The sequence below is a fragment of the Crocodylus porosus genome, unplaced genomic scaffold, assembly GCF_001723895.1.
Source record: "Crocodylus porosus isolate Cpor-Errol unplaced genomic scaffold, CroPor_comp1, whole genome shotgun sequence".
Taxonomy (NCBI): domain Eukaryota; kingdom Metazoa; phylum Chordata; order Crocodylia; family Crocodylidae; genus Crocodylus; species Crocodylus porosus.
This window is the reverse complement of record NW_017728886.1, coordinates 205044292-205065102: the sequence shown is the minus strand read 5'-3', so window position 1 is coordinate 205065102 and position 20811 is coordinate 205044292. Positions and strand designations below refer to the sequence as shown.

General features: G+C 38.9%; 1 protein-coding gene across 1 annotated transcript in view; it reads right to left on the bottom strand.

The window, feature by feature from the left end:
* Positions 1–7648: 7648 nt before the first annotated feature.
* UBXN2B (UBX domain protein 2B) overlaps positions 7649–20811 on the bottom strand; it is a 29923-nt gene continuing 16760 nt past the window's right edge. The window contains exons 8-10 of the mRNA XM_019542850.1: positions 19794–19931; positions 10972–11133; positions 7649–9783 (exon numbers count right to left, since the gene is read on the bottom strand). Coding sequence (XP_019398395.1) covers positions 9621–9783; positions 10972–11133; positions 19794–19931 — 463 coding nt within the window. The 3' untranslated portion in view covers positions 7649–9620. The remainder of the gene's footprint in view (positions 9784–10971; positions 11134–19793; positions 19932–20811) is intronic.

The window sequence follows — 20811 nt, the reverse complement described above, 5'->3', positions numbered from 1 at the left end:
AGCTGTGGTGGACCATTTATGACCCACAACGTTTATATAAGGTGGGCTGGCATCACGCATGATGCACATGTGTTCAGAAACTCCCCTTTGCTTGATCTCATGGAGAAACCACGCTACACACCCGGTATGGAGGAGACAGTGACCCGCAATGTTGCTGTACCCCTGGTTATATTAGCAGATGCTGCCTACCCCCTAAAGCCCTGGCTCATAAAGCTCTATGGAGGGAACATCAATGACCCACAGAAGCTGGTTTTTAACTACTGTCTGAGCAGTTGCAGGATGGCCATGGAATGTACGTTTGGCCGACTGAAAGGATGATGAAGGGTGCTTACATGCTGACTTGAGATGGAACAAGAAAATATGAAGGCCTTTGTAGTGGCAGCCTGCATGCTACGCAATATCTGTGAGAAGCGCAAACAGGTTTTCAAGGAGTTGTGGGAAGAAGTGTGACAGGCTGTGCCCAGACAACAGAGACATGTCTGGGCAGCAGCAGCAGTGCAGGGACCGAGGAGCTATCCCTAAGGAGAAGCTGGATGGGCAGACCTTGTGCATGATTGTCTGGCAGGATATATTACTGACATCAACACCTAGGAGTGCTTTGTTCTCTCTCTTGGTTATGTTAAAATAAATTCATTTACACTTTAAATCTGTGTCTGTCTACAGGGACGTGGGGTGTTGTGGATGGGGAGGATGGTCAGGGGAAGGGGGAGGAAATCTGGACTGGGCTAGGGGTTTGCTGCTTCCAGACTGTGAGTGGTTTGGGAGAGGAAGGCATTATGCACTGTCACCCATATCTGAATACCCCGCACACCCACGTGGTAGAAAAGGTTAACTACAGCTCTTGGTGGGCTAGGCAGGGGGTGGGGGGTAACAAGCCAAACAGTAACCCACATTTTCAAAAACACTCCAAAAACCTTTACCAAACAATTCACAACGCATCTCCAAAAGCCGTATATGGCACTACACAAACAGATTGATGGTGTACATGGGCAGGGAAAGGGAGGGTTCCAGTGGAAGCCCCCATTGGAAAATGTGCAAAGATCAGATCAATGAGCTTGGGAATGGTGGGAAATATAGTTGAACCACATCCCCCCCGTGAAAACTCCCCCCCCCAAAGAACTTGCCACCACCAACATGGACGACAGCAATCACCAATCAACTGGGCAGCAACAAACACCCACCCACACACCTGCTACTCTAAACTCTGAATATTTTATGATATCATAGCAGTTATAATAGCAGCTATAGTAAATTGAATAAAAAACACATATTTGTAACATGGTGGGATGGGAAGGGAAAGGAACGGGAGGGGAGGATTCAAGCAGCTTGTCTTTGGGATTGGGTCTTTGGGATCGCATAGGGATGGAGAGTGACCAGACCGACCAAGCATAGGCGGGGGCAAGTAACAAGGATTTTGGGGTGATCATGACTGGACCCAGGGAAGACTCCCAGTTAAAGTCAGGATTCCCCAGTGAGAGTCTGGGAGCGGGGACTGGGGAACCCAGGTGGCTTACATACATCTCCTGCTGTAATATTTTAGGAAATACATTATGGGGGTAAATTGGTATTTGACTTCCCCTACTGAAATCTGCGGGGAATGACAAACAAGGCTTAACTCACTCAAAAGCACTGTTTATGCCACCATGAACGCCATGTTGTACAAACAAAAATGCACTGCAACAAAAAAAGCCGCGTTAAAATTTTCAGGTGCTCTACATTAATGCCTGTGTCATCTACACACGCCCTAGTCAGGCAAGAGTCATGGAACCAGAAAGAGAACAAGCCCCATCTCTGTTGTGGTTAGTGCACTCCTTGTAAAGTGAGAACAGATGCGTTTTGGTCCATGCTGTCAAGACTTTTTATGCATTTTATATTACTCATTGGATAAAAAACAGGAAGGGGAGCACCTTCCAAGTCAAACTGAATCAGGCCCAAAAGCTTATAATTCAAGTCACTTTTTGATATTCATAATATTCATGATGCAAAAATTGATATTCATGTATAAAAGTAAATGACACCATTTATATTAATGTAATTACTCACAGATTTTTTATGGACATAATTGTTTGTAGGATTGAGGCTTCTGAAAATAGCATGCATGTTGTGCCTCTCCAGCAATATTGGTGTGTCCTACTCTGCATGAGAAAATATTTGTCTACCTACACTAACAAACACAATGGAGATGGAATTTTGACAGACGTAATTTGAAACTTCTGTCTGAAATTCTTATGTTTACTTTAAAAAAAGTGTCTTAAATTTTCCTTGTAATATGCATATTATACATGCTCTAACTTTACTCTACATCTATATGTATTTTTAAATTTGGTCTACATAGCCTTCTGAAAAGATATAAAAAACAAGTGGAAATTTTCTCACCCCCAAAACTGAGTTCTGAAAGTAGTGTCTGTAGAAATATAAAAAGGTATCATATCAGCAAAACTCTTCCCTGCTAACACGACACTGGAAATCAAAGTCCAGATTTATTAGATTAAGGGTAAATTAAGTGAGCTGTCAGATTATCAGAAAGAGGATGGATCACCAACACTTTACAGTCTAGAGCAGAAAATAGCTAACATAATTGATTTATTGCTATCCTGAATTTTCAAAAAGATTTTGCAGGAAGGATTCCAAGTTAAATTAAAAGAAATATTTTGAACAGGTAAATAAATCAGAATCAACCAATGAAATAAATCAGAATAGCTTATTTTGGGTAAGATTCTCTCTTGTTCATGTGGAGGGTCTGGTTTCTATGTAATAAGCAAGGTAAGATGGGGAGATGCTAGAAACTACATACTTCATATTCAGCTTAAGGCTTGATAAAGTTGAGGCTCATGGGTGTTGTGTTTGACCTTGGAAACTCTTCCACTAAACTGAAGTTGGATAAAGCCCATAAACTCTTTGGGATTCAGCAACTCATTTTTAATCCAGACATATTTGATCATATACCAGGTGACTTGTCAGTCATTAAATTGAAGGCCGCTAGCAGTAATATGAGCTCAGAAAGGAATAAGGCAGGGTTGAGATGCACCTTATAGACTAATTAAATCAGATGCATAAGCTTTCTAATGAAGTGAGCTGGGGCTGATGAAAGCTTATGTATCTCTGATTTAATTATGCTTTAAGGTGCATCTCTACCTTGCCATCTGCTTAACTTCACAGACTTTCTCTGCAGAAGGGATTCATTCTCTCTCTCTCTCTCTCTCCTTGCAAACCAAGATAGGCTATCAACAGAAATTATTAATTAAAATGATCCACCTTTGAGTGGACTGAGGAGCGATTGCCCACAAGGTAAAAACATATATTTTACATCCTCCTACCCTCTGATACCCAAATATATACAATAAGAGCTGCAATAGTTCTCAAAAGATGAGCCCAAGCCACACATTTAAGAATTAATCTTGCAACTGAACTTGTCAGATATCAGGACAACCTACTAAGGGTACTACATTAGAAATACAAATATTCATCCCCTTCATCAAAAGTGAATTGAAGTATGAAAAATGAAGCACTAGTAAAGAGGATTAACCTATCTCAAATTGTCGGTATAATGAGTACATTAAGAGGATGTTACAAGTCTTAGAAGAAAAAATAGCTATGGTAGATAAGGCTCATGAAGCACTATTACAGCACACCTAGCCTACCACTTAGACCCAGCTTCAGATCTGTCCCTAATCTTGTTTACAATCCAAATTAAATATTCCCTTGCTCTCACCCTGCCACCAGTCCACCCTATCTCTTGAGCATTTTGGCCTGTGGCCACACTTCCCCATTGGCTGACCACCCTGGGAGCCTATCACAACTTACCTGAGTCAAGTGAGATGGAAGCACAGAAAGTCCACCTTTCTGTGCTCCACTCCCTATTATTGACTGTACTTAAAGCTAGCCCAGAGAAGCAAACAAGTAGTGGGCCATGGCATGATTCCTTCAAGGGGTCTGCTGCAGTTTCCTGTTTCTTTCTAATATAGCCCTTCTGTACCATTGGTCCACAACTTGTCTCTTCTTCTGTGTGTGCACACTGCAAGTTAATATAGTTAGGGTATGGAGACATTTGTGGTGTTGGGTAATTGAAAGCAACTGCAAGATCACCCACGTAAAAGATGCATACACATATCCCAAGACACATTTGAAAGTGGCCTCCAGTGTTGAATGTCTCACATGTTTCTGTCAGAATGAGCAAATTCTGAAAAGCAAATGTTAATTGTCACAACTGCAAGGCCAGCTGCAATTCAGACCCTTTCCTGGTATGAGAGCATCCCCTCAAGTGTTATATCTTATATGCTTTTTCTTGGGATGCAGTCACACAGTTGTCACACACTGGCGCATCTACTCATGCCAATTTAAGGCACATTAAAGGCACACATGTGTAGACCCCCAGGAAAAGGTCACAACTGCAGCTGGCCTTGCAATTGTGACAATTAACACTTGATTTTCAGAATGTGCTCATTTTGACAGACGCATGTGAAACATTCAAAACTGGAGGCCACTTTAAAATGTGTCTTGGGATATGTGTATGCATCTTTTATGTGGATGATCCAGCAATTGCCTTCAATTACTTAAAACCACAAAAGTCCTCTTTTGCCGGTATCAAATTTAGGTGGGAATAGCTAAAGTGCATTAACACACATGTAGATGTCTTAAGATACATTAATGCTGTGTATGGACTGACTTGGGACTAACTTTAGTTCCATGCCAGCCAGTGCACATGGCATCAATATGCTTTAAACACATGCATGTGTAGACAAAAGCCTAAATCACCTTAATGTGCGTTAAACTAATGCACATTAAATTTTGGAGCACCTATATGCACATGTAGACATGCCCACTCAGATCAAATCCAACTATTGCCTATTGAGTGAGCATAGTTTTCGAGCAAGTCAACTGTTTTGGCACCCATGGTTTTATTTCAGGCTGCTGAGACAAGTGGTAAACAGCAATCAGAGGGTGTTGAGATAAAGATTTGTTAACTTTCAAGAGTAGGAACAAAGCATTTAGAAAACAAATTTTTAAAACATCAGATTTACACCCATCTTACCTTTAGGCTTACCATATTCTAATGCTATCATAGGCAAGCTTAACTTTTTCAGGCACTCTAGAAGGTACCTGTGACAATCTGAACAACTCTCCAGTAACTCTCTCTGCCCTTGAAAGAATCCCTTCATATTCAGGTTTAATCCTTTTGCTACTCTGGTATCATTGGCTCTGCAATGGAGAACACGTTTTGTAACTTAGGTACAGCGGCACCTTTACAGCTCCTATCTATTAGTATTGCCTCTTAACTACCTTGAGCTAGTTATGCTGTTCACCAGGGCACCTCTTGGGGTAACAAGAAACAACGGTCACAAACTGACAGAGTAGATTTAGGCTAGATATCAGGAAAAACTTCTTTATGGTAAGGGTAGCCAAAATTTGGAATGGGCTTCCAAGGGAGGTGGTACTCTCCCCTACCTTCAGGGTCTTTAAGAGAAGGCTGGACAGGCATCTGGCTGGGGTCATCTGTTCCCCTTGTGATCTAGTCCAGGAGTGCCAAACACATAGCCTGCAAGGTCTTGCCCACAAAACCATTCCACCTGGCCTGTCAGGAGTCTGGTGGGAGCACGGCCTGTTGCAGAATTTGGGGTCCCTGGACCCTGAGTAATATGGTCACTAGCAGCAGGTCCCTGAATGCAGACCCATACTGCTCCCTGAATGTATCCCCGCACCACTGCCAGGCTTTGTGCTGCCCCCCCTGGCCCTTATCCTATGCTGCTGCCCAAAGGTGGACCCACCACAGTTACTGCCCCAATGTCTACATCTGGCCTGGGGTTGAGGGTGCATTTGACAGCCCTTATCTGATCCAATATAGGCATATAATAAACATGCTAATATTTCATACAATATATTCATAAAGTAAATATCTCAATAATCAGGTCAACCTACAACACTGAAATTATTATGAAGCAGCTCTAGGTGAAATGTGCTTAGCATCCAAAGATAAATTAATTTAGGTTTAAAGTAGGGTGTGCGTTTAAAGGGGAATTCCTAAGTGTAGATTCGTTACGTTCTTATTCCAGAAAAGCTGTTTCTTTTTTGATTAAGCTTAATCAAATTAAGAATTCAAAACAAAGCATGTTTCATTCTGAAACTAGAAAATACATAAGTAGTTAATCAGTCAGGAATAGCACCCCAGGCAGATAATCCCTAAGTGGCCTCTTTTGCTTTAAAATCTAGATCACCATTTTTTTTTCATCTCTTCCCTCTGGTTTTCAATTACCTGCAAGCACAGGTCTGAAACTGAAGGTGGGGCTAAAAGTATTATTAGTGCACTTATAAAAAACAAGAACTCTTGGTTCCAAAATGATACCTTGTATTAGATTAACTGGGAAATCGCAAGAAATTCGTCCTTTTCTGCAAGCTTTCAGGATCAAAGTCCCTTTGTCAGGCTCTGGAGAAAGTATAGATGGTACAAGATAATAAACAGACTCCATAGGTAGGAAATAAACTTCATTTTTGCTGAAGATGGAAGGCTGTACACTAATATCTTTGCTACCTTCAGTCCCTGGTCAAGGAAAAAGGTGGCCTTAGTGAAGAGGACTATAGTTGAGTATAATTGTTTTTTAAGGGAGTTTTGTTAAAATTTAACTTAAGCTTGGAATCTTTTAAGGTGTCTATTTTAGGTACATGAAAAGATATTGTAGCAGTAACCAGAGTCAGAGGAAGACCACTTAGCATTTCAATCCTTAAATTTGACTTAATGTTCTACCTTAGCAGAAAGTTTTAATGTTTGCTAAAAAAGAAAAATATGGCGATAAAATTTCACAAAATGTTTCGTGCTAATGTTATGTTACTACTCTTCATGCTAGAACCACCTAAGACAGAGACAGCTCTGCCTAACAGTCAGCAGTGGCCATCACAATGAAATTCCAGCTTTAGTTATATTCCTTTATTTTTCTTTCAGATGTTCCTTTCCAGAGTTCCTTGAGTCTTCCTCTATTTTTCCCTGTTGGTTTTTACCTATGAATGATATCTGGTAAGGCATCATTCTTTATTCTGCAAACAATGACCTAGCTGTTAACCTCTTCATTTTTATTTCTTCAGCCCTACATTGTCCACCTGCTTTCTTTCATAGTTCTTCACTCATTACTTTTTCAAGCCTAAATATTCTCACTATTCTTTTCAGGTAGTTGTGTCTGTGTAGAACCTTACTCTATGCACTGCCTACTCTGTAACCTATCGACTCTTTGTTGGCAAAATGCTGCTGCTCACATTACCTAACTTGTGTTGCTCTCGTCTTTCAGACAAAAACAGATCAGGAGTACATGGAACAACCACTCTTGTTCTCACAGCCCTCATCCAGACCAACTCTAAGCTCTCATCCTACCTCTGCTTACAGCACTCAAGTACCTGTGCTTAGTTTAGAGCAGCCAGTGGTGAAAATCCTGTTGCTAGCAAATTCAAACTTTCACCCACAGATAACTAGTCCCATTATTTATGCCTATTGATATTTTTGAAAACTTAGGCATTTAAGGTATGTATTTTAAATAATAATGATATAGTTTTCAGTATGGCATACAGCTCCTATAGAGTACATGAGAGGTCTTCCACCTCCAAATAGCCAAAGATGCCATTAAATCAAAACAAATGCATGTTATATTTACTATTAGTTCTTGACAAAGTAATCTTGAATCTCAAAGACTTTTTCCCAAATTGCTGAAGAATACACTTACATTAGAAGTTCACTGGATGCATGGAACGGAGAAGTAATGATTGCATAGTTATTTTTCTTTGAATAAAATAACCTTTTAAAATAACTTTGTTTAATATTAAATTAAATAAATATTTAATGCATATTGTACAAATTAGGGATAAACCTGAAGCTAAATCCTGAATCAAAACAAACCCAAATTTTGGATTGGTTCGGACTCATACCAGAACACTGACATAAGCCACTTCTAGTTTTGAGAGAGAACATACCAAGCTTTAGTATTTATCAAATACACATTTTAAATATTATTTTCTCCTGGATTACCAGTGTATGGCCGTCAGGATGCACAATGATTGATTTGTCACAATAAAAAGCTGGCTGTGACCCTTTTAGCTTAAAACATGTTCTTTATTAACACACAAGATGGACTATGATTATTTGTACCATGCAGATATTTATTTTACAAAACATCTACTTGACCTCAAATAGGACTGCATTTTGAATATTATGTATAGTTGAAAATGTCAACTTTTCTGAGGTAAGAATTTTAATTGAATTATACTGATCAAGAGTAAGCATGGCAAAAAAAACTGATGCTTTCAGGAATGAGAAGACTTCATACATACTGATATGTGAGATACCTCCCTAGCCCACTTAAGTTTGATCCTCCCTTTTGATACAAAGCCACAAATATTAAATTGGCATACTATGAAAGCACAGTAGTCTACTTCCCAAGGGGGAAAAAAAGGATTTTTACTGGCATACCACATGCAGGATGGAGCTTTATGAAAATATATATTTTCAGATACACAGGGTTTAATTCTAAAGCTTCCAGTGAGAATAACGAAAGTTGAACAGCAGTATTACAAAACCGTAATGCTATTTTGGCCAAAACTTCAAAGAAGATGACCTGATGTCCAGTTCAGAAATGTACAAGCAATTACGTATCTATGGGTTCGCATGTAAGTGATTGCATAAACAAATCTTTTGTTTGTACACAAAAATAAGCATTTGTGTACATATCTAATCTTTTGTATGTAGAAACATACATCTGTACAGAAGTAACTTGCATATCCAAGTTTAAATGTGACCATAAGGCTAATTCTTTTGAAAAATTAGAACCCAGTAGTTTTACCATTCCTATCTCTCATAGTATTTCATACTTTTTCATCTGCTTTTAGGTGATAAACCATACTTAACTCCTTTTAAACACAAGAAGTACAACTGGAATAAGTTAAAACAATATCTATATATATTCAGCAATAACTGAGGTTTGCATTGTGTGTTACCAATTCATTCACATCAGCAAGGACATTATACAGAAAATACATTTTAGGATATTTTATGCAATTAATCATATCACACCACTGAACCACCACAAAGAAAATATTTTAAAATCATATTATGACACAAAACATCTCTTAGCCTACAAATAGACATTTTAAAATCAATATGGTAAGGAAGGTAAACATCTCTCAACCTACTGGTTAAGTTCTTGAATGGCTGTTCATCAATGCAGCATAAAATGTTTCCTCAGTGCAAGTCTTACTAAGTGTGTGAAAAAAGACACTGCCCCCCTCAAAAAAACTGCACCTTCCCCTACAAAAATCCAAGAATAAAGTGATATCTGAGTTTCTCAAGTAGTTTATTAGTTCTTGCCGTGTTTTTGAATATATCAACTGAAGATAGCCAAGTTTAAAATTGTAAAAATTCTGATAAGATTTTTTTGTGGGGGGGGCGGGGAAATCACTCTAAAATCAAATTTAGATACACTAGAGCTGGAAGACAGAACAGCAGTGAAAACGCATCTGATCTGTGCAAGTGAAAGAAAACGTTGACTTGATATGTTCTCTTTCTTTTTTCTTTTGCTGTAAACTTCCTTGTATGAAACCATGGCATGTTATGCATTCCCAAAAATGCTCTTTTGATAGTTGCAGGATTACTTTAGTTGTTGAAGAATCACAGTGTTAAGTATATCTGCTTCTTGCAGTGTCAGACTTTCATCTGTTAGCTCTTTATTTGGAAATGTAGTGACAAGAACAAAGTCAGCCGTTGTAAATTCAGGGCGAGACTGGATAATAAAATCACGAATATCCTTAATTCTGTTGAAAGAACAGAACAATAGAGTATGAGTGAAAAATCTTTATGATGTTCAAATTCTGCAAGAATCACATGTGCATGTTGGTTTTAAATTCTTCAGAAGACTAGGAGGATAATTTAGGGTTTCTTGGCTTCCTTAATACAAGGATTGAAAAAAAATATGAGGCGGCCTGTAGCTGGTATACTTATATAGCAGGAATAAAGGTTACAAAAAGAAACACACTAAGCTCACTTTATTTTTCACTGTTAATTTCTTCATTCAACAGTCTTACTTACAGAGTAGTTCAGTCAATGGCTGAGTTTGCATGATTAGACAGACATTCAAATACCGAGCCACTGAAGAACAGAGGTTAGTGCTGAGGTTGTGCAGCCAAGGAGAACCTGTGCACACATCTCAGCATGCTCTGCAGACTCCCTTAGTCTGCCCAGAGACAAAATGGCAACAATACACAGGGCAGCCACAATATTTCTCAGGGGGGAGGAAACAGAAGCAAAGCACCCTAGGATGCTGGAGGACTGTGCTCTGGCTACCAACATCACAAACTTAACCAGCTCTTAAGCAGCAGTGGGAGGAAAAGAAAGTCTGTATTATTTAGATCTTCTAAAATAAAGACAGTACTGCAAATTTGTACATTAATGGCATAGCTCAAGTGGTCTTAGATGACCTCTCAAATTCTCACCTACACGTAGGACAGCAAATACAAACATAACTCTGGGGAGTTGTGCAGACTCCATTGTTTTGGGGCAGATAAATAATAAACACAACCTCTATCAATGGCTTAAACCAGTTTGTAGTCTACTGAGACATCTAACAGAATAAGAATTTTAAGTAAACACTAAATATCTGCCTATATTTAGGAGAGGATCAATCAGCAGAAAAGCTCTGCATCCAGCCTAATACCCAACCTGAAGGAATTACAGACTGATAGTTACCAAGCAATATGAATTACTTGTAATAAGTTTTTTAATGTCTGTATTTTTTATTATGATTACTTCCAAAAAGGTCCTTTTGCCTTATGATGCCTCTTCCTTTAACATTTATGATTATATAACATCCTTACACATTTTACCTGAGTTACTATCATTTTTGCCTTTTTATATCCTACTTACATTTTTAATTTATTTTCTATTATAGTAAACACAATCTTACAGAAAAAGTGTGATTAATTACACCCATGCCATTAGTTTACCTGTGTGTCTGATTGAACCTTTGTATCAAACGGCTTCCATCTGCTAACCTAATTTGTATTTTAGTTGTTGGCACGGTGTCATTGATCAGAACAGCAGCATTAAGTATAGACTTCATCTCTTCTTCTGGGGAAGAAGGTGTACTGACTATTTCAGGCGTAAGGCTGAGATTGAAAACAGACGTTACTGAAAGAACATGTATTTGTTATATTTACACACACACACGTTGCATATGTTAACATTCAAGACTAAAACAACATATGCTTGATTTTAAATTTTTGTCTTTAGTGTCACATTTGGAGATAACATAAATGATTATCCACCATACACATTGGCAAATTGGACCCAACCACTATAACATACGATTTTATACATCTTCCTAGTGCTATATAGTTATATACATAACATGTTTAGGTTTTGAATTTGGCAGTGATATTATCTCAGAAGATGGGGCAGAAAACACTGAAAATGGATTCAGCAACCACTTGTACACATGGTGATGGTTCAGTACTCCCTAAATTGAAACGGTGGGTTTTAATTGACGCAATTAAAAACCCACCGTTTTTTTTTTTTAGATTCATAGATGTTAGGGTCGGAAGGGACCTCAATAGATCATCGAGTCCGACCTCCTGCATAGGTAGGAAAGAGTGCTGGGTTCAGATGACCCCAGCCAGATGCCTACTTAACCTCCTCTTGAAGATCCACAGGGTAGAGGAGAGCACTACCTCCCTTGGGATCCCATTCCAGAGTTTTAATCTAGGGACTTCCATCACTGTTATGCAACAGTGACGGCCCATCAGTTCACCCCCTTGGCCGCGGGCAGGCTTTGCCAGAAGGAAAAAAAAGGGCAGTGAGGGGCCCATTCTCCCTTCCCCACCCCACCCCACGGAGCTTGCCTGCCTCTCCCAAAGCTGGGGGACGAGCTGCCAGAAGGCCCTGATCTGTGGAGGGACCCAGTCCTTCCCTCTGCAGCAGGGGTGCCCCCAAAGGGGCACCTGTCTACTAACACCCTGCCCGGATGGTCCCAGGGGGTGCCGCTGCTGCAGAGGGAAGGACTGGGCCCCTTCACAGCTCAGAGGCTGTACTTCTTCAAGAAAAAAAAGAAAAAAGCGGCGAGGGGTCCGATTCAACAATCACGCATTAATTTCAGATTCATCTGCTGTCTACTACTACCTATCCTCTTACCCACATTAATTACTACGCACTTAGATGAAAGCAATTTAAATCAAGTATGTTTTTAATATTCATATGTAAAATAACTCAAGTTAGAGTCTAGAGTTGATTCCTTTTCAAGGCCTGTGGAACTGCAGTTTGACTGGAAGTCCATAAGAGGAACTATCTCCACCTGGCTGAGCTGGACCCTCCTCCTATATAACCTGCTGCTCTAAATGGGAGCCAAAGGCTACAGTAAGTCTGAAATATATGTACTTCAATTTGGACAGTTTTTAAATTATCGAAATGTATGTAACTTATCTTATTTTATCACATTTCTATTATTTTATTTTATTCTGTTTTATTGTCCAAAACCTGGTCTCCTGTCAGCAGCTATTTATTATTAGGGGGCTAAAGATCTAGCGTGCCCTGAGGAAGGAATTCTAGTTCCAAGTAATATATTTGACAATGGAGAGCTCTTCTTATTGTAAATACATTTAGTCCACCACAATGGAAGCATCCTTTATGTCTACACCTTCGCTGTCAGTAAACAGAGACCCGCCACAAAACTGAAAATTACAAAATTTCTTGTTAAAAAAAAAAAAAAAGGTTTAAAAAGAACTCTTCCTTTCAGTCCAGTAATACCTTCATCAACACTCCAGCGCCATAACACTGACAGACAAATTATGTTGGAAAAAAAGATCAATGATGAGGAAAACTTATTTTCAGTATCAACTATAGATACTGTAGGTAAAGTAAATTTTAATAAAGATTTATCAAACTTTCCCTCTTGATTACAATTGGAGTGAAAGTTTTAACTCATGGTTTGGCTCTAACCCCCCAGGAGAAAAAAACTGAATACATGATATAGCCATACAATGGGCAAGTGAAAGGCAATTAGGGTTCCCCAGACTTTCTTACCCACCAAGTATCTCTTACAGTCTTCAATAGTTGCTATGATTGAAGGGAACAAAGAAAGAAAGACTCTCCTTCCAAATAAATGAGCAGCAATTAATTACCTGTGATTTACTATCACATCTAGAAGCACACAATATTTTACTTAAGGCAATTGATGGAAAACTATGAAGCAATGAAATCTCAAGCAATAGGCTTAATAATACCAAAACCCTGAACAGTGAGGATCTTACTACACTCAGTAAAGTGACAGATTCAGATTCTGACCAACCAAAAACTTCTTCCTTTATTTTCATTAATCATCGGCCTACTACAGACATAAATAAAAGACTGAGAGTGCAAAATGCTTTATTACTTAACTTTTAACTATATAAAAAAGGGTGCTTTTACGTTCATTAATGCACCATAATTATGGCACATTAAGTTAGTACTTGTTATTACAGGTATTAACTTAATGCGTTGTAAATTGGCACTGCTGTACATTAGTGCAGATGAATGCTTTTAAAGTGATGTTAATGCACATTAGACTAAATCTATTGTGGATTAGCAGGTTTTTTGCCAGCCACGCTAACGCGCAGTAGAATTAATCTTCTGCACATTAAGCATCTTGTGCAGATATACCTAGAAAGAACGTCTTTAATATGAAACAGAATTCTATGTTTTTTTTAAGCTATAGATTTTCAACTACTGGAAAACGACACTATTTATATATCCAGAATACAATCCTTGACAAGGTGAGCTAGATACCCCCCTGTGAGAGCTGGTTTTAAGAGTTTATATGTTTGACACCTTGTGATAACTGGGGTAGCCACTTAACTTCTTATACCATTAAAGATGTTAAGTGGCTATCCCAGTTATCATCAGGTGGTATAATAATTGAAGATACCCTACCTCTCCAGAGTAGGGAATATAATGACAGTTGAGGGCCTCAGTTGCCACCAATGATCATCTTACACACATATCTGTGGACTAAAGGCATAGACTAGATCCTAAAGAGAAGAATTTAAAATAGACTCTAACCATCTACTAGCAGTACTCATTAAAATTTGATGGTAGACCTCCCTTGATTCTCATTAATGGTTATTTCCTAGCATTCACATAAAGATCTGGTGTAATCTTGAAATTAGAATTGTTAGGTAATGTTCTTGAAATGATCCAAAATATTATTTCCAGAATTAGAAATAATAGAAGGTGATTTTAACGGTAGAATTGGTCGTGAAAAGGAAGTTGTCATAAAGGAAACACGGGGAACTCCCCCCAGCAACATTACATAAGAAACTGAATGAAGAAAGGTGATACCTCTTGAGATTACTTGCAGAGGAGAATTTTAGAATGCTTAATGGACAAACTGGCAAAGGCATACCTGGGGCATTCATATTTGTTATGACTGAAGGAGCAAGAGTGATAAAGTATATATTAATAGAATCATATGTTGTAAAAGTATAAAGCATTTGAAATTTTACCATGTGTGGAAAATAATTACTTCTCTCTCTCTTTACAAATTCCATTAGAATCTTATGACCAGCCCTCCCCAGAAACTATACAACTAGTCCCCAAATTAGAAGTAGCCAATAAAAATCAGTGAAATACTGAGTTACATTTATCTCAAGCCACTTAATCTCATATTTTCAAAGTATAAGAACCCCAAGAAGCAATTACCAATAGAAAGCAGTTGTCCTACAGTTGGAAATGTTCTTGCAAAAGAAAGCATCTTTGCTGGGAACAAGTAGTGTTAGGGCACAAACCAGGGTTTGATAAAGATTGCTCTCAAGTCAGGGTGCTAAACCCCTGGCACAATGTCATCTGGCCTGTGGCTCTTCCATGGTTTTGTGGACAGCTTCACAGGCTGTGACCCTGCATGCTAGATTAGGTGTGCAGGGCAGTGCAGGGTCTGATCCCAGCATGTGGCAATGCGAGGGGGCAACGTGAGGGCAGGCATGGGTGGCATGCAGGGATGGCACAGGGCCTGAACCAGCCCACAGACCAGTCCCCTGCCATTCATCTGGCCTGCAGGGCCAAAATCTTGAGTGCCACTGCCCTAACGCTAAGGATTTAATAGATGTCTTGGAGGAATACAAATCTAAATACAACTGTGCTAGCTTCCAAAAGATCAGGAAGATTAAAATAGACTATAAAATTAATAGAAAGAAGAAACAATATCAAATGAGACCATGGGAAGAACTGGTAGCCACAGGGAAAATTAACAACAGCCAACTTCCTTGGCAAATTATAGCCAAAGGGGGGAAAAAAATAGCTTAATTCTTGAAGATACATGAGTCTTGTTTTTTAAAAATAAGTTTAACTTACACACAAAAGGAAATGGTTGCTTCTCATTGAAGGAAATGTTATCTGTTAAGCTCACAATCAGATCATCATCTCACCTCTGAATCTCAGGTAAGATCATATACATTCTTACTGAGAAGACAAAAGGCCTTTTCTTGCCCCAGAAATCTTCAAGGAATTCATTGACTGGTGGTGTCCAATACTGACAAAAATTTTTTACATAATTATTTTAGAAGGCATTCATCCAAAGAATTGGAATGAAAATATACTAGTCCCAATTTTTTAAAATGGTGATAAGACATCCTTTATCATATTTCCCCATTAGTATATTCCTGCCAAAATACCTGGAAGATAACTTAATTTTTCATCTTCAGGCAATGGATTTCTGAATTTAATGTTTTGGGAGAAGAGCTGGTTGGCTTTAGAGAAGCCTATTCCTTCATGAACCATTGCACTATTTAGCATCTAAAAAGGTAAAAAGACATCATCTGTACATAGCCTTCATGAGAATGCTAGAAAATAACCATTAATAAGAATCAAGGGAGGTCTACCATCAAATTTTAATGAGTACTGCTAGTAGATGGCTAGAGTGTATTTTAAATTCTTCTCTTTAGGATCTAGATACATAGATGCAGGTTCAGAAGGAACTTTGTAGATCTTCTAGTCTGACCCCCTGCTGTGGGCAGGAGAGAAAACTGGGCTCAGATGACCGCAGCAAGGTAAACGTCGAGCCTCCTCTTAAAGATCCCCAGGGTAGGAGCCATCACCACTTCCCTTGGAAGTTGGTTCCAGAGCCTAGCCACCCTGACTGTGAAGTAGTGCCTTCTAATGTCTAGTCTAAACCTATTCTCTAGCAACTTACGGCCGTTATTCCTCGTTACTCCGGGAGGCGCTTGGGGGAACAAGGTCTCCCCCAAACCCTGCTGGTCCCCTCAGTAAGTTTATAGATGGCCACCAGGTCCCCCCTCAGCCTTCTCTTGTGAAGGCTGAACAGGTTAAGGTCCCACAGCTTCTCCTCATAGGGTCTGCCTTGCTGTCCCCAGATCATATGAGTGGCCCTCCTTTGGACCCTCTCAATGCTGTCCACATCCCTCCTGAAGTGCGGCACCCAGAATTGGATGCAGTACTCCAACTGCAGCCTAACCAGTGTCATATAGAGGGAGAGGATCACCTCCTTGGCCCTGCTTGTGATGCATCTGTGGATGCAGGACAAGGTATGGTTAAGCCCTACTGACCATGTTCTCGCATTGTCAGCCCATGTTCATCTTGGAGTCAATAATGACTCCAAGATCTCTTTCTGCCACCGTGATTTTGAGAAGGGAGTTCCCCAGCCTATAGGTATGCTGCTGGTTGCTACTGCCCAAGTGTAGCACCCTGCACTTGTCAATATTGAATCCCATCCTATTTTCATTTGCCCACCCCTGTAACCTGTCCAGGTCCTGCTGTAATCTGTCCTTCCCTTCTAGCGTGCCCACCTCACCCCAAATCTTGGTGTTGTCTGTGAATTTAAACAGGCTGCTCTTCATCCCATCATCCAAGTCGCTAATAAAGAAACTGAATAGTGCAGGCCCAAGGACCGAGCCCTGGGGGACCCGACGGCCCACTTCCCTCCAGGTCGAAAATGACCCATCCACCACCACTCTCTGAGTGCGACCCCTCAGCCAACCTGCAATCCATCTGACTGTGTAGGCATCAATGCCGTAATCACTTAGCTTTTTAATGAGAATGAGGTGGGAGACAGTGTCAAAGGCCTTCCTGACAACCAGAAAGACTACATCCACTGTGACACCTTCATCCAGTGATTTTGTGACCTGATCATAGAAGGCAATCAGGTTAGTCTGACGGGACCTGCCTCTAATGAAACCATGCTGGTTGTCCTTGAGCATCATCCCTGCTGCTGGCCCATCACAGATGTGCTCCTTGATAATCTTCTCAAAGAGCTTTCCCAGGATTGAAGTAAGACTAATGGGCCTATAGTTGCCCAGGTCCTCCCTCCTCCCTTTTTTAAAGATGGGGACCACAGTGGCCCTCTTCCAGTCCTCCGGCACCTGGTTTATACCTTCAGTCCACAGGCATGTGTGTAAGATGATTATCAGTGGCAACTGAGGCCTTCAACTGTCATTATATTCCCTAGAGAGGTAGGGTATCTTTAATTATTATACCATTATACCAAGCTCTCAAGAGAGCTTTTGATTCCACAGACTGATTAAAATTATGTAAGAAACTGGCAATAACAGCAATGGATAAAGCTCTCTTACAATGAATCATTAATTACTATTCAAAAACAGCATCTAGGGTGTCTTATGGGATTGGTGGTGCCTTGTCCAATAGTTTTCCAATGAAGACATGGATACAAAAAGGATGCTTGCTTGCCTCACCACTTTTAAATTTATTCTTGATCTAAAACAGTTGCTAACAGGGAATCAATTCCACATATCCATTAGTCTGGATGACCATAACCCTCTCTTACTTTATGGAGATGACACATTAATAATGTCACTATCCCAAACAGACCTCCAAACACTGTTAGACACTCTTCACCAATATTTTACCTCAAATATCTTGGAAATCAACACAGTGAAAAACAAGGCATTTGTTCTTGGGAATGAAAGTTGGAAAATATTTTGATTTTTACAGAAGATAAAACCAGAGATTAAAATGCCTTGGGACCTACTTTTGCATAAATAAGATCTGGAATGAACACACTGAAAATGTAAAGACTAGAGAAAACAAGACTTGGGAGGAATTTTATCTTTTTACAACAAGATGGGCAGAAGAGGGGTTCTGGAAGCACTCAAGCTCTATAATCTAAGGTGAAGTCCATTTTACTGTACAGAACACAACTCTGGGGTACTGACCCTATGGTCCACCAAAAAACTGAAAAGGTTTCTAATTATTTCTTTAGTTACAGCTTTTATCTGTAACTAATTCTGTGATGGGGGAACTCATGTGCTCAAAAAACAGACTGATAAATGTAAACACTTTAGCTTGATTAAGAAGTCTAAACTGCCGAATGAAAACTAGATCTTTTAAATGTACCAGATACCCTCAGAAGTACATTTTTTATCCTCTCCTTTGCCAAATAACCCGTTTGGATGGTTAAATGACATCTAGATTGTCCTCCAGACAAACAGCTTGGGAAGTGTATTGAGAGACACTGAACCACTATTTAAAACAAGCATGCAAATGGATATGCTGGCAGTGAGACTGCCTTGAACTTCCCCTTTAAGATTAATGAAACACTGCTTTAACCTAGAACTTAGTTGTCTGTGGTGCAACACTACAAACAATGTAAGGCCATTAGTAGATTGAGATGTACTCTAATGAGATCTGCATCTCCTATGGGCAGATGCTCTTTTGGGAAGAATAAGATGGATAACTTAAATCATTATTTGTGGTCTTGGCTGTTTTTTGAAGAAATAAGATGAAAATGGATTGCTCTATTAATGGTGAATTTTAAATACTAAGCTAATGAAGAAAAAATAAATCTGGCTTCTTTCTAATACTTTGAAGCCTGTTCCATACTCCTTCTGTGTATTTGCATTATTTTCACAAAGGATGAGGACCAAAATGAAACCGAATTTTCATCTGTTGCTTTACTGTCCATTGCTTCATATAATCTTTGCTTTTATATCATCATACACTATACTCTGTTTTAATTTTATGTTAACTGGTAGAATGAATAACCTTATTGTATGCTTTTAGCCACAATCATAAATTATACATACATTGTTATTTTATTAGATATAATTGTTATTGCTTTGCTCATTTTTTTGTATTTTTTGGTGAACACTCTCAATAAACTACTATTACTAATTCCTTTTCTGATTAAGGATACTATTTGCCACTCATATAGCTGGGCTGTTACCTATAAATAAGTGTTACTTGTTCAGTCATGACAATACAACCCTCTTTCTGCTGACATTTCAGTTAACACATACTTTAGTTGTTATCATTCAGATATTTCACTAGCAACTTAAGCAAGTATCAGACTATGGAATGTTCATACCTAAAAAAGTGAAAAGGAAAGGCTTAGGAAACTAGTGATGGCATATTTCCATTTATACACAAAATGAAATACAGACCAAGTATTGACAGTCATAAGGGACCTTGTATAAAAGGAACTGGCAGTTTTAATCTAGCCCCTACAAAGTTTGTGCCTTTCTTTAAAGCAAAACACAGTCTCAGCTTGACAAGAAACTCATGATCATTAACATTTTATGTACAGCCCTTTCAGATTTAATTGTGGTTCTTCTCAGTCAGGGCTGAGACATATTGGAAGGTTAGCTTAGTATTTCATTGCTTTTGTTAGTTGTTGAACAGGCTTTTGCACAAGTCATTGCTACTTTGATTAAAATTAACACCATGGAAAACCTTCTAGAAAATGTCTTTTTAGGCTATTCTCACTCCTTCCTTACTCTTTTACTGAAATAAGTACTTACGTACATGACAGAATAAAACAACAGTATTTTACCTTCCAAGTTTTTGTCCTTCTCCGCTGAAAGCTTTGAATTTCAATCTAGGCTTTACATATTCTTGCTCTTGGTGATCTTCCATATCCAAATTAACTTGGCCACCATGGACCAATCGCTGAAGCTCCACAGGAATCTCTCTTAATTTCAAAAATAAATGGTTCTTAAAGCACACAGCAGAAAGTCCCAATTACAGAATAGTAGGCCACTACAATACTAATCAACAAAAAAAGGATAAGCAATATTTTAATAAGGAGCTGAGATGACTGCCACATTTGTATCAAAGTGTAAAGGAACCCACTTAATGCATATACCTACTTCCTTCAGAAGCCACAGATAAAAATAAGACTTCAGACAAAAAAAAGAATTAATGAGGAGCAGCATTAAGCCATGTGTTGGCATCCTGGGTGCAGTAATGAAAATAGTGAATGAAAAAAATACAGATTGACAGTACTTTGACATTCTTGTGTACTATTTGAGAACTTAAAATACAATCAAGGTATGCAGAAATCATATCTAAGAATAATTACTCTAGTTAGGAGGCCAAATTTTTTATATTTTTTCTACCAGTCAAGCACTTTTTGAAATACCTCCAACAGGCTATTTTCCTTGTTTATTACTGTCCTTTAGAGGGATTCTTTCACCTAAACTGGATTAGGTGATAAAAATATTGTATTTGATAAAGATATTACAGTAGCAATCCAGAGACCTCAGTTGATATGACAGTCCTATTACATGAATCTGTGCACACCTATGTACAAAATCCTACCTCAAGGTGTCTATAATCTTAGATGACAATCAATATACAAAGGTGGAGGGGAAAAGATACAGTCAAATATATACCCCTGTGGCTATGCAAATCTTGCACCAGCCACAAAGTTGTTAAAGAACATGCAGGTGTTAATTATGGAGCTGAAGAAAATCTAAAGAAGGGCATTTCGGCCACTGACAGACATGAAAAAAACAAAACCTGGTTTTTACTGGAAAAGGCAGTGTTTTAGTTCAACCCAGCTCTGCAGT